Below are 15,521 nucleotides of genomic sequence, written 5' to 3' on the forward strand. Positions count from 1 at the left end.
AAATTTCCTGCTTCTCTCTAAAAGTAAGTGGCCACAGCAGCAAGTACATTTTTAAGCCACATAGAATGTAAAAAGCACAAAAGGAAAATGGGGATTTCAACTAGAAAAATAACATATTATATTGCTATTGGCGGGGGGGAAAGATATGCAACCAATCCAAAGTCCTACTCCTTGCTGATTTCAATCAGTATACCCGACCACTGTACTATCTGAATATTCCTTTCACTCTATTTCACATGAGCATAAGCATGCACTGACATATTCTTGAAACATCCCCATACTTGTCATTTGATAGCTGCACAATGTTCTCTATAAACCTCCAAGTCAGATTATGCTGGAGAGTCTACATCCAGAATCAATTGACTAGAAAGCTTTTGGAGACAGATGTTAAACAAATAAATTGTCCTAGTTACCATGCAGCTCTCTTTACAGTAATCAATCAGTTAATTAATGAAAAAAAAATATTTATTTTCCACTGTAAAGCCAAGCCACATTCTAGTTAGTGAAATTAAATGATCATGGAAAACAGACATGGTATCTGCTTTTATAGTCTAGTGGAGAAACCAGACATTCATCAAATATTCAAACACAAGTGTAAAACTGTAAGTATAATAAATGTTAAAGGGAGAGGTAGATGGTACTATGAGAATGTATAATTTCATTTATATAAAAGGAAATGCTTAAGCAAGATTAGTGGGAGAGGTGGTAAAGGGCTAGATGGAAATCTAGTTAATAATTTCTGCCAAAACCTGTTTGGCTCAGTGGATAGAGCGTCGGCCTGCGGACTGAAAGGTCCCAGGTTCGATTCCGGTCAAGGGCATGTACCTGGGTTGCGGGCACATCCCCAGTAGGAGATGTGCAGGAGGCAGCTGATCGATGTTTCTCTCTCATCGATGTTTCTAACTCTCTCTCTCTCTTCCTCTCTGTAAAAAATCAATAAGATATATTTAAAAAAATAATTTCTAATGAAAGATTTTTTAAAGTTTGAAGTATATATGGAAGACAGGAAACAAAAAACTAGATTTGCATTCGGAACAGATCACTACATTACACTGTGGAGAACAGACTGAAGGGGAACCACAGTAGATACTGACAGATCAGTAAGGATTTAATTTTGGTAGACCAGAAGAGAGAGGATTATAGCTTGAACTAGAGTATCAATGTTAGATATAAAGAAACGTGAAGATTCCAGAGATTTCAGAAACTGATAGGACTTAAGAGTGGAGGGAAAGGGATCTAGTTTGGTAAGTTACAGCTTGTTTGCCCTATTGGGGCATGAGAAGAATGATCTGATCAATCACCAACACTGACAGCGTTGAAAGTAGTACTCATTATCTTCATTTAAATTTCTGACAAGAGATCTGATGACCTGATAAGGAATGTGCTGTGCACATAAGTGGTATTTACCTTCCTAGCATTTTTTTTATTGGGAACTTGATCTGGTTTTTCCTTTGAGGAACCAAACCTCCCACTCCTCATGAGGATCTAGGAGGGCTGCCTATCACAGCGAACCCTCCCTTAGATCCCAGAATTAGGCACATGACCACTTTGGCTAATTGGAAAACACAAGCCTACTGGAAAAATTAAAATATGATGGATTCTGGTAAAGAATGTCAATAGACGAGCACACTAGATAAACCAAAAACCTTCATCTATAAAAATAAACAGGATGTTGAATAAAATAAATCAAACTTATAAATGCAGAGGTGATCTGCCAAGATAGATAGATAGATAGATAGACAGACAGACAGACAGACAGACAGATAGATAAATAAGCCAAAGACATCTAAAAGCCAGTGAGAGATGTACATGAGCACTGATATTCCAGGTCAGGCTGCAGACCTGAAGGAGGCTGCCCAGTCAGGGCAACCAAGAGTATGAGTGTTAAAGCCCTCCTGGCAATAGGACAAGTCCTCGGGCCAGCAAGAGGCAGACATCTGAAGTTAAGATGGCCACATAAAGTCAGAATTTTCCAAGTGCTACATCTTCAATAGAGTGGGACATTAAAAAGATCAAGTATAATGAACAGCTTTTCTTCCTATTCTCCAGAAATTAAAATTGTAACCCTGTAATAGCACCATAAGTGCTCAAAAACATGTATTCTGATGTAATATGGTATTTTGTTCATTTTTCTTTGCTATGTATATACGTCAAAAATATTCTAGCATAAAAATTAGCATTATATTAACTAATAAATATATCTTCTCCATTAAAAATACCTTAAAATTTGCCTCTACACCAAATGTTATAATTTTTTTCATAAAATCATGTATAGGTACCTAATAAATCACTACTATTATATAATATCTTGAAATAACTAAAAAACTATGCATCTATTATAAAATAAAATATTTTGATATCTGAACAAATTCTGTAAGGAAATGTTTTGTTTATCAAGAGTCCACTTATCCAGGTATTTGTTCATCTTACTTTCTGAAAGACCTAGATTTCTAAATAGTGTATCTTTAAGTTACTATGCGATAAAGAAAAAGATATGGTCAAGAATAACTCAATATTTGTAAAAATATCTATTTTTACATCCTTATGAAAATTTTCTCATTGGAAGTTAAAGAGGCCTCTTTTGATCTCCCTATTGCTCATTAGACTCAAAACAAATACACAAAATCCCTATAAACTAGACAAATTTATCCATTTCTGAAAAAGCAGGAAAATCCACCAACTGTTTCTCATCAGTTTATAAGTACTATTGGTTGACTATTCTCACTTTTCATAAAACTTTTGTCTGACCTAAGTATCATACATTTTAAATGTATTTTTTCCAGTTCTTAACATTAGATTTACTATAAATATCAGATGTTCTTTCACAGATTTTATGAACATAATATTAAAAACATATCACTGATGCTCTACACCTCGAGTTGTCAATCTGAATGAAAATGACACCATTAGCATCATCACTAACAGATTTCTCAAATTAGCTGCCAATACTATCAATTAGATAGTTCACTGTTATTTTAGAAATGAGGATGTCATAAGCATGTCATTTGCCACTATTTTTTTCTGGCTTGAATTAATTCAAAGTGTTCTTGACAAAGGACATCAATCGGGACAGCAAAGAAATCTGAGTTCAAAGGTAGATGGAGACAATTATAGTGGCATGGAGGCGAATTACTTAACCTCCCGAGGCCTCAATATCTTTCATATTAAGTTGTTGGGAAGATTAAATGAAATAATGTGTGTAAAGCATTTAACACAGAGCTTGGCACACACTAGTAAAATATCTTAGTACTAGATGATGATGATGATTTCCTAAAACAAACAAAAAAACACACACAAAAAAACTACCCCAATAGGTATCAGATACCACAGACACATCTAACTCATCAGCTACTCTCTACCAGATTCTCTTTCATTCTTTTCTACTTTTCTATGTTCTATGCTCCTGCCCCCCTCAGTAAAGGTTTTGGTAACATTACCTGCAAGAATTTCATTAGGTGGCACTCAGAACACCCACAATGGAGGCTACCTCTTTCACACACATTGTAGCTTCCGACTGCTCTTGAAGCAAAGTTGTGGAAGCTGCCTTTACTCCACACTAAGCATAGGAGAGAAAAATGGCCAGTGTCTCTGGGGAATAATTAACAAAAGACAGTTTGTTTCATCTTCATGATAAAATACAGCATCCCTATTAAAAGGCGAATTCATCATTCCCAAAAGTTAAATAGAATGACACTTTAAAAGTAATTCCAGCTAATTAGATTTAGGGTTCTGAAAAAAAATTTTTTTTTTTTGTAATTCATGAATATACTCTGAATCTCTCATTTGATTTTAAAATGTATAAATGTTCATTTAACTTTGAGCCCTTGCCTCTCAGTGTTCTATTCTGAGCTAGTCAAACAAGTGGTAGCAGGCATGCTGGGCACAATAATACTGCCTCTCATATTTAAATACTCTTTGTCAGTTGGATTGCAAATTAAAGACAGTCTCCTGAACACTGACACATTTTCAATGATTGATTTTGCAAAACGTGTTGATTTTTTTCCTACACTGTTTTGCCTCTGTGTGTGTCAACTTTGGCCTTCTTTTCTTGCTCCTTTGCAGCACTGCTGTCTCTTTGAAGCAATTGTCTGCCTGATATGAAAAATGTACGTTAAACCTCATGACTAATTACATAGATAAAAATCCCTGATCTCCACTATGAAATACCTATGCCCAGCAACCAGAACAAAAGCTTCTGACTATGTACAAAACTCTTAAATCAAACCTGTCATTCACTTAAGAGAAATTCCAATAATTTATTTCCCATTAAAGTTGTGTTTACATTCTGTGAAAAGTGGATTTCTTATGCATGTTACATGCCGACAAGTCAATTCATTTAACAATAAACACCATCCCTTTCCTCCACACAATTTCATACTTGCTATTAGGTCTACTTCAAATAAGTGCTACTCAGTGGAACTGTTTTAATCTAGACACCACGCTGTTTAGTCTTAATACGATATCCATTTTACTCTCCCTACAATATGTATGAGCAAAGTAGACTTTTCCCAATAAATCCTATAATCTATGGAGTATTTAAAAAATACTGTGTCTTATCCCTACACCACATGTTACAGCACAAAATTTCATCTCAGAGAGTTGCTGGGAAAATTACTGTTCTGTAACAAACTACTTCTGGAGTTAATTAAACCAATCATTTTTAGGAAACTATCACATGCAAGGCCTTGGTGAAGCACCCTGAGAATGCCTACAATGAGTTTATCATCTAATGTTGGCTTGGGGGTGAATAGGACAATATACAAATAATAACCAAACAAAACAAGATGAGCACCGAGAGAGAGCACACTGTAGGATCAGAGAGAAAGAAAAGTTGTGGACACTCCCCTAATTCAGCATGTTAGAATCTCCAGAAGGCCCACCAGCCATTTGTTTTCACAACGGATCCTAGCAGCAGGCTCCCCTCATTCCCAGTCTACCCAACCTGGGTACTCTGCAGTGTGGCTGCTCGCTTTTTGTTAGACCAGTGGTTCTCAACCTTCCTAATGCCGCGACCCTTTAATACAGTTCCTCATGTTGTGGTGACCCCCAATTTCATTGTTACAAATTGAACATAATTAAAGCATAGTGATTAATCACAAAAACAATATGTAATTATATATGTGTTTTCCGATGGTCTTAGGCGACCCCTGTGAAAGGGTTGTTCGACCCCCAAAGGGATCGCAACCCACAGGTTGAGAACCGCTGTGTTAGACCAACTCTCCTCTGCCCCCGATTGTTCATCTCATGCAGTTACCAAGTGCAGTAAATGCATCACATGCCATCACACTACCATTCTGGGAAGCCCTACAATGACTACCAGTGTACCTACTGGCTAGTCCAACCCTGGCTATGAAATTATGGTTGCTTGCAAATGATGTTTCAGCATGGAAAGACAAGGGGGGGGGGGGGGAGGAGCCACACATCTCACTAGAAATGGCCACAATACCTAAGCAGAGCAAGTTGGAGGGTCTGCACATGAGCCAAAGCTGAGAGTTTCATTGCCTTTGTTGGCTCATGTCACTTCTTTAATTAATGTCACTTTCTCTGGTTTAATATCAGAGCAAGTGACAAGAGTGCTTCTGGATGAATTGTGTTTTCTGAGGCCTGTATGGCACACTCTCCAGCAGTCTGACAGAGGAACGTGCCAGTTTCGCTTGGCAGTTACCGAGCACCAGCTTTAGTTTTAGTAGTTTAATTTGTGGCAGTTATATGTTTTGAATACGTTGAAGTATTCACAATGGTCTCATGGAATCTGTTCCATAGATTAAGTTTACACAGTGGAAAAGAAAAAGCAATGGCTATACGGCGATTAGGAAAAGCCTCTCTTGGCCACAGCTGGTCTTACAGGCATTCCTGCAAATTTAAGAGCATTTAGGGGATATGATTAAAGTGATCACAAGGAATGATGCCCCCCCCTTTTTTTTTTCTTTTGCCGACTTCTGTAGTTGGTGTGAGACGATCATAAGGAATATGATATTTAGAACTCGATTTTATGCAAAATCCATTATTCAAGAAGTGAAGTTTATATACATGATAGACATGCAATGAAATACATGTTAGAATAGGAAGCTGTGTTACTTACGCATTAAGTTGGTTCTAACATTTTGGTAAACTAAGTTTTTATTGATATAAAATTCAGAAGAATCTCTGCCTTGAGGAAAAAGGACTAAACTTTTCCACTGGTTTGTTAAAGATCTTCCTGTTTCAAGCTGAAGCGTTTTTATTTGGAGTTTTTCCTTCGTCTCCTTTATACACTTTTGTGAAGCCTCATCAGTTCATGGTAAGAGCTGCCACCAAGGAGTTCCTGCAAACTTTGCCTGCCCTTTCTAAATTTAGGGTTCTTTACTGCAGCAGGTTGAAGATCTGGCTTTGATTGCACCTGACTCTGCGGGGGAAGAGAAATACTCCTCTCCACCGAATGCATGCTGCTTAAGTGCTGGAGGCACTTGCAGGAGAGGAACTCTCATCGGAAACTTCATTACAATACTGTCTCTTCCCTACGTGGAGTAGTAATTCTCACTCACCAAAGATAGAATTTTGCCCGACACAGCCACAGGAGCTCCTGTTTGACTTTCAAAATTAATCAACCTCCAAGCTAGAGTAGAAATGGCATGTCCTTTCACCTTAAGCACAAAAAGCTCTCAACAGACTGCCGTTTTTACATCCCTGGATGGGAGTTTGGGCCCCTGATACTTAAACTTGATGCACATACTGGGTTTCTGGCAGGCTTTTGCCCATCCCCATCTGCTAGCCTGGCACTGTGCCAATTCAGAAGGTGTGATGCCAGTTTCAATAGGGCATAGGTGCCAATCAAAGATGGGTTTGGAGGGGCGGCATGCAGAACGCAGCAAAAGTCAGCTCTTCTGCCAGAAGATCCTCCTGTTATCATACAATGCCAATGGAGGGCCACATGCTTCATTGCTTGGGTTCACATTGCATCTGTAGATGTTTCTGGCCTTCGATGGATGTCTTTCTACGGCATCTTTTTCCTCAAGCGATTGGAGATGTTAGAAAAGAAAAGTCTATCTGACTAATAATGGAAGGCCATCCTTTAAAAACAATGGAAAACTTCAACAATTGTCTTGGAATAACTGCTGGAGTTGTCTGTCTTTTCTCCTAAAATACCCTAATACTTAGACTTCTGTAAAGTGTACTCAGTTCATGGAATGGAGTGATAAGGGGAAGCATTCTGAAGAAGCATGATTACAAAACCACGCACGTACGCAGTATAAAACCCATGAAAACCTATGTGTCATTGTTAAGTGTGAATGGTGGACAAACTGTCATCATCCAAATAGCTCATTTCTATGAGTTCTCCCACTTAGAGCTTTCAAATTGCACTTTTCATTTATTTTATAATCACAGACACGCCTATGTCTTAAAAGAATGACCATACCTCCTACAATTTCTTCTTCTTCTATATCTAAAGAGAAGACCCTAAAAAACACTTCAGAAGCAAAAGTCTATCCATATTCATAAGAAAGCCAGACTCTCTCAAAAGCTGAGAAGTCTTTTGCTCTATGGCAAGAGAGGTGAGCTCATTTCATGAAGACCTGTCCCTACAGCAATAGGTTTCACATGTTAAAACCTCAACCATTGTAAATGGTTACAAATTAGTAACAGGTGCAGTGGAAGAGACATTATATGTAAATCACTGAAGAACAAAAGAGCTTGTAAATCTTTCCCAAAGCAAGAGTTTAACAGCAAAAAATGTTGAAGATGAAAACCATAATATAAATATGTTAAAAAGGCTGGACACTTCAAAAAATAAAAAAGACAAGCAAAGGCTAAGCCTTAGAAGAACTCTCGCTTTTTTTATACAAAGCCAACCTTTTGTAAATACTTAGATTTCTTAACTGATAGGTAGATAGACAGAGCTCTCTCTTTAAAAATTCCAATTTAATAGCCTGTGATAGCACATACAAAATTAAAATACAACTGCTAGGGCCTCTTATGTACAGGCCCAACCAATATATCAAATTCACGAGGTCCAAGTGATCCCTTCCTCTTTTGAATGTATATCACCTTTTCTCTCTCTACACCTTCATCTGTGAACTAATTTATCTCATATAATTTATAGTACAAGTTATCCTTATTTCCTATTTATTTCCTTCTCTTTTCCACCCCCCCCCCCCCCCGAGTCAGTATCATTTGCAAAATGTCCTAGTAACAGTTGTGGTGGCATCAAAATGGTGCACTGTGTCAAATAAAGCTGCATATCTCAAAGCCTTCTCTGTGAAACACTGCCAGAATAGCATTTAATACAGCAGTGTGCAATGAAGCAATATGTGTTCCAATGGCTGCATTTTGGTGATAAACTCTTCTGAACATTATTCTGCATACCTTAAAAATCAACCCATTACAGCTGACTGAAAAGTAAAATAAGTAAAAGTCATACTGGTATAAATAACCTTTTCTATTTCTTTATAAGTAGAAGTATGTTTCCTTAACAATCAAATAAGTGAGTTAAATTCTGATAATTTCTAAAAATCCTATTATCCCTACCAACTCCCCTGCCTCTGTGTTTCTGAAGATCAACAATTAGCGAACTAGAGAGCATGGCCAAAAAAGTGTAATGATGGTCACTGAGATGAAGTCTAAACATTTATCCATGCGTAAAGGACTCAGTCGTAAGGCTGCACCAGAGTTCATTTTAGTTCTGGTAATGTATTCTTCTTCATGAAAGGTGCTATTGATTCACTATCAATAAAGCATACATAGATTATTTTAGGTGACATCCTGCTATTTAACCTGTCCCAGCCTTTCGTGTGGCTCTAAGATTACAGGCTGGAATTAAGGGTGACATCTATGATTATGGAAGAGAATAAAGCAAACTGGCTTGTATGGGTTAAATACCCTGATCTCCATCTCATCTCTCAGGCAAGGAGCTCTTGAACATCCTCTACTCTGTACTTGATATTCTAAAGCTGCTCAAGAGTCACCTCTATGCCCGACTTCAAAAACGAAAACTTCCACAGATAAATCATTTCCATTTTTCCTCATACAAGTCTTCAAAGGAACTTAGCTGAAGCTTATTACCTATGAGTCTGTGTTTCTGGATTTTTGACTAACTTCTGAAACCCATTATCTTTCACATCTGGAGCAAACAAGACAGCTGAAAGGAGAACTTTCCACTATGTCATGGTGGCTACTACTATAAACGTTAAGGGGAAAAATAGTTAACGGTTGGTAAGTAAAATGCCGTAGTCTTCCACTGACATTCCCTATGTTCTTAGTTATACCACATTAGTAGCTAAATCTATCACAATCCGTGGCAGGGTAAATGGAAAATCCCTCCAACAGATGTCTTTGTCACCATCCTAACCCCCTGTGGCACCAGACACTAAACCTAGAGTTAGTTCAATTATCATTGAGGATGGGAAATTCTAATTCAATGAACACATTCAATGTAAGTGCTTACCAAGTTCTAAATCGTTTAAAAATGTTATTTCAATCCTCACAATTAATATTATCCCAATTACACAAAATAGGAAGACAGACTCGTTACTAGGAAAAAGTCACACCATTTTAGGTGGCTTAGTAAGGTCAGAATTCAACCCAGATTTGCCAAACATCAAAACCCATGCTCTTATTTGTGCAATTCTCTGAGAGCAGAATTCATACTCAGTTCTCTCTCCTTCCCTGGAGTCTTAGAAACATTTCCACTTATTTTATACTACACGACAGCATTTTTTCCCATCCTTTAATCCAGTCTCCTTTCTTCCTTTTTCCTCTCTTTACATAAACTAAAAAGAACCTTGACTTTGTTCTTGTATTCAATTTTTTCCCTCTTGTGTTACTATTAATGCTACAGTCACATCATTTCTTCAAGTCAAGAGTAAACAGCAAACTTCTCTGCCCTTTGCTGATCACCGAAAGGTCTTAGCTATTGATCTCAAAACTAGAGAACAGCTGTATATGTACAATGAGTTAGACATAAAAGCTAGTTTTTCCTCAGCCTTAAGTAACAAATGCGGATCAAGTGTCTGCTAAAACAGTCTATCTGAAATTACCAGCTTCTTCACTTTTACACAAGAAGTGATGAGAACCACGGTAAAATGCAAAAACATAATTTTCAATGGATTTGCTTAAGTAGCTTTGCAAATAATCACTACAAACTAGTTTAATGAAGTTACTGCTGATGGCATCTCACTAAAGAGCTGATTCTATGAGTCATGGGTGCCACTTTTGATGGAACAATGATAACGTTTGAGACACAGTTTTATTTTAGCTTCTTTGTAGATCCTTTTTTTCAAACAGCTAAACCTTGTTTAATGGCCTTTCCTCAATGGTGTTCACTTGCTAATATTTTCAGGATCCAGGTTCTACTAGTAAAATTTAGATAGTAGGAGGTATTGCAAACATATAGAACCTTGAAAATGTTATACAACAAATACTGTTTGGCAATGAGAAAGAATAAGCAAAAAATATTTGGCATGTACTTAGACTGAAAGAAGCAAAGATTTTTCTGTATTTGAAAAGAGACAAATCACATGCCTGAGCAAATAAATTCCTTTTCACCACACAAGTAGTATGTGCACATATATATGTGTATCTGTACACACTGTCATATCCTCCATCTATTTTTCTAAGGGCCCATTCATGTCATCCCTTGTGTTCCCCTATTAAGATCCTATATAATAAAAGGCTAATATGCAATTCGACTGAACAGCAGAACCGGTTGCTATGACACACACTGAACACCAGGGGGCAGATGCTCAATGCAGGAGCTGCCCCCTGGTGGTCAGTGTGCTTCCACAGGGGGAGCACCACTCAGCCAGAAGCTGGGCTCATGACTGGCAAGTGCAGTGACAGTGGCGGGAGCCTCTCCCACCTCCGTGGCAGCGCTAAGGACCTCTCGGGGGATGTCCGACTGACTGCCAGCTTAGGCCTGCTCCCCGCAGTCAGACATCCCCCAGGGAGTCCCAGACTGCGAGAGGGCACAGACCGGGCTAGGGACCCACCCCCAGTGCACTAATGTCGTGCACCAGGCCTTTTTGGGATGTTCCCTTTTTTCCCCTATAATACCCCTATGTGCATAACATTAAAAATGAGTAAATTTGTACACTTGTTTCCTGTTAATCTACCTGTTGTCAATTCATTTCATAAACCCAGCTATCGAACCTAGGAGGGTAGAGGAATAGTCCTTTCCTCCCCAGCAGTTGGAAATGTTTAATGAGGAACCCAAGATTCCTGCAATGGGGTCTTTTACCACTTCTTAAACTCCTGTAGAAACAGATGTAATGAGTCAATGCATTTAGGAAAACTTATCCTTGAAGGTAATTTTTTTATATCACTAATATTTACCTTATTTTATTCATTAAATCCACTCTTGTTATAGATATCCTCTAATCATTAAACTACAGGTTTAAGGTAGCCCTGAATGAGCCTTTTAAAATTCAGTGTAATGTAAACATTTTTAAATATAGTGCACAAGTATACTCAGCTAAGGCTCCATGCACCAAAGAACTCAGAAAATAATATCGAGCGTCTATTTTCTCAATTATCCCAAAGACAGCACATAACCAGTAGACTCTAGATCAGTGGTTCTCAACCTTCCTCATGCTGTGGTGACCCCCAACCATAAAATTATTTTCGTTGCTACTTCATAACTGTAATTTTGCTACTGTTATGAATCGTAATGTAAATATCTGATATGCAGGATGTATTTTCATTGTTACAAATTGAACATAATTAAAGCATAGTGATTAATCACAAAAACAATATGTAATTATATATGTGTTTTCCGATGGTCTTAGGCGACCCCTGTGAAAGGGTTGTTCGACCCCCAAAGGGGTCGTGACCCACAAGTTGAGAACCGCTGCTCTAGATGCACAGGAGAGAAAATTCATTCCACGCAGTAGATGCTTTGAGATAGTAAAGGACAATTCTCTAGTGGAGCCTAATTAAGAAATGACCAGATCTTATATTACTTAAATATTAATCAGATTCACAAATGCAAAGTGTTTATGTAGTTGTGGTTTCCCAGCTGTAAAAAAGCAATGTTTCCAGGAAAACACATTCTCAAAAAAGAACATTAACATTGTGTCTGGCAGCCTGTGTAATTAGGCTCTGAAAAGACTTCTAAGGGTCCTTTAGGAAAAAGAAAAAAAGAAAAATGAACAACAAGAACTGAGACCAGTCATGTTTTGAAACTGGAAATTCTACTACATATCGACTATCTTCATATTACTAAAGCCCATTTATTCTATTTCATTTCAAAGTTTCAATGTCAAAACATTACAGTCACATAGGTAAGAACATGTGGTAATAGACAGTTATACTTTACCTAAATATATCAATCCAAACCCTCCAGCACCAATCATCTTGCCCAGCACCCATTGCTTTCCTTCCGTATCATCCAGAACCTTGCCTTCTGGAAGTGGGACAGGAAGTTTGTATTTCTCATTTCTTCTTGGTGGCATCACTTGTGCTGGAGGAAGAGGAGAGAGGTCAGTGATTAAAAAATAAAAACAGCGGCAACAAAATATTCCGGTCAATACACATTTCTCAAAAATGTCTTCTAGGGAACACTTTCCCCGGTTCCTAGAAATTAGGATTCCGGCCACTTGGGTTTGTTCAAACGGGAGCTTCACATATATTACAATGTTGAAATCTACGAGGTACTGATGGTAAAAAACAAACAAACAAACAAACAAAAAAACATGACACAAAATGCAAGCCTGTTTAACTTAACACAACACTTACAAAATTCATTTGGGGGTCCATGATACTATTAACAGCTTAAGAGCCGAGTTCACAATTTCTGATGAAAAAGAGAGAATAAATTTTACACGTTCCTTTCACTGACATGAGGTCTTGGGTCAGGAGGAAATACAACTATGGATTGGGAAAATGGCAATGTACACCATTGCCAAACCCAGCATATGACACAGAGTATTTGTTAAAGAAGCTGGGGGTTTTTCATGGATTTATGATTTATAAAAGGATTTATAATTTAGCAGAAGTCTAGGCCACTGGGCAGTTTCAGGCCTGCACACTCCTCTTTCAGCTCCTTTCGGTTTTCCTGTGCCCTGTCTGTTCCCCACCTTCACCAAAGTGAAAACTGCCCTGCCCGAGAGATTAAGGTGGTATTGGCAACAACAGAAGCACAGACTCCACAGAACAGTCACACAACTTGAATCGATTCATTAGACTTGAACACAGGTTAGTGAATTTCACAATGAGAGCTTTTGCACTGGGAGAGAACATTTCTTAGGGGGTGGAGGGGACAGCATATATGCCTGAAACCCATTTAAACGTGAAGGTAACTGCAATCCTGTATTTCCAAATCATGTTTTTAAAGTGTTGAGCGCTTCTGAATAAAAGTTAATGTAAAGTTCCGTTGTATCATCTTCCCAGCTTCGGAATGAGAACGTTTCTGTGCCTTTTAATAGGCTTTCTGTCCTTCACTTACTTTCCAATCCGATGCCCTGCCATCTTTTACAGCAAGGTCTCAGGTCGCGCAAAGAAACGCAGCTGAAACCTCTAAGGATATTCACCTGCCCTCCTGCTAACAGGAGCCCAGGGAAGCCGGGAAGTTAGATGGTGAACGAAGCCTAAAGTAGGAAAAAGTTTTGTGGGGCTTCCCCCCGAACCAGTACTTGGTATTCACTAGTGTCCAATCCATATTCGCTGGTTTAAAGCCTAAAAGTCTCCAAAGAACAACTTTCTGCTGGGCAACAACTCTAAATAAGTCTAAAGTGGATAAAGGCAGCTAGCACGCGAACTGGAGACCTGAAATGAAACTGACTCTGAAAGGCACCTCCCAGGCGCGGATCCCGAGCTCCCGTTCCCCGCAGCCTCCCTCCAGGCCAGTGGCCGGTGTCCCGCATCTGGACTCCTTCCCGGGGCTGTGAAAAAGGCTCCACGCAAGCTTCCGGGGGGCAAACCGGCACCAGAACCAGAACGCGAGCCAGGACCGGGCGTGGGGCGCGCGGCCGGGGCAGGGGCGGGAGCGCGCGCCCAGCCCCCGGTCCGCGGGGAGGGCCGGCCCGACCCAGCGCGCAGCCCGCCGGCGCCTGGAGGCTCCCTTCCCGCCTCTCGCTCTCCCCGGACCGAAGGGAGGGAACCCTCACCCTCCCCCCGGCGCTCCGGGCAAACGCGAGCGAAAGGGGGCGCCGGGTTCTCACTCGACTTAGGAAAAAGTCAGGGACCAACCGCGGCAGCAGGGACCCTCCGGGCCGGCGTCTCCCTCCGAAGGCGGCTCCTCCGGGGCCTGGGGCGCGGCGCGCCTGGACCCGCAGCGGAGGAGGAACACGGGCCCTGGGCGTCCACGCCGCGCGCTCGCTCCCCGCTGCCCTCGCGGGCCGGGCGGGGCCGCGGGCCTCCAATCCCGCGGGGAGGCGGGTCCCGCGCCGGGGCCGCCACGGGAAGGGGCCGAACGGACTGGCCGGCACCTGGTTCCGCTGCGCCCGGCACCGCCTCGCTCGGGGCGGAGACGCCGGGCCGGGCCCGCGGAGTGGCGGGCAGGCCGCGGCCGGTGCTTTCCCTGGGCCTGTCCGCGTCGCCGGGCGCCCGGGGGAGGAGGAAGCGGCGGGTCCCAAAAGCGAACGGGAGCTGGGCTGACACCATGCACCTCGCCCGCCAGCCTGGAAGATCAGCCGTCATTTCCGTGTGAACATCCAGGACGCACATTTGTGTAGGTGGGATCTGAGGTCTCTTGTTCCATGATCTAAGCAACTAGAACTTCCAACTCAGTCACCAAGTCTGAGCAAGCACTTCCCAGAAAACTAACAGAGTAGCCCTGGGGCGAGAAGGAGGGCCTGGAACACAGCGTTTAGGCTGTAAGTCTAAGAGGTACATAGGCTCAAGACCGAGTTACAAATTGGATAATCTTGGTTTTACTTTTGTTTTTCAATTACAGTTTATTTTTAATATTAGTTTGTATTAGGTTCAGGTGTGCAGTGTAGTGGTTTGACAGTCACATACTTTACAAAGTATTCCCCCAGATGTTTCCAGTACCCATCCGGCAATATAGTTATTACAGTATTTGTGACTGTATTCCCTGTGCTGTGCTTTACACCCCTGTGACTGTTCTGTAACTACCAATTTGTATGTCTTAATCCCCATCACCTATTTTTCACCCATCCCCTTACCCCCCCACCCTCTGGCAACTGTCTGTTCTCTATGAGCCTGTTTCTAATTTTGTTCGTTTATTTTGTTCTTTAGATTCCACATATAAATGAAATCATGTGGTATTTGTCTTTCTCTGTCTGACTTATTTCACTTAGCATAATACCCTCTAGGTCCATCCATGCTATCACAAATGGTTAACAGTTTTTCTTGTAATGGTGGAATAATACTCCCGTGTGTATATGTACCACCACTTTTTATCCTGTTGTCTACTGATGGGCAATTGGGTTGCTTCCATATCTTGATTATTATAAATAACGCCCCATTTACAAATTGGATAATTTTGATTAAATGTAATTACTTTACAAACTGCAATTTTGTTGTGTGCGAAATGGAAATAACCCTATTATTTGGATTATAAGGTTTGTTAAAGAAAAATTGTCTGA

At 40.3% G+C, this 15,521-nt stretch overlaps 1 protein-coding gene across 9 annotated transcripts in view; it reads right to left on the bottom strand.

Annotated features, from left to right (window-relative positions):
* VRK2 (VRK serine/threonine kinase 2) overlaps positions 1 to 14,400 on the bottom strand; it is a 79,564-nt gene extending 65,164 nt beyond the window's left edge. For 8 of the 9 annotated variants that reach the window (XR_013996556.1, XR_013996557.1, XR_013996558.1 and 5 more), the window contains exons 1-2: positions 14,161 to 14,400; positions 12,290 to 12,433 (exon numbers count right to left, since the gene is read on the bottom strand). Coding sequence is in view for 6 of the 9 variants with exons in the window: in XM_081101646.1 (XP_080957772.1) it covers positions 12,290 to 12,425 (136 nt within the window). In the remaining 3 variants the exon portion in view is untranslated. The remainder of the gene's footprint in view (positions 1 to 12,289; positions 12,434 to 14,160) is intronic. The other variant, XM_081101645.1, reaches the window with a different exon arrangement.
* Between the last annotated feature and the right edge of the window lie 1,121 nt (positions 14,401 to 15,521).

Source organism: Myotis nattereri (assembly GCF_964212035.1).
Source record: "Myotis nattereri genome assembly, chromosome: 10".
NCBI classification, from domain to species: Eukaryota; Metazoa; Chordata; class Mammalia; order Chiroptera; family Vespertilionidae; genus Myotis; species Myotis nattereri.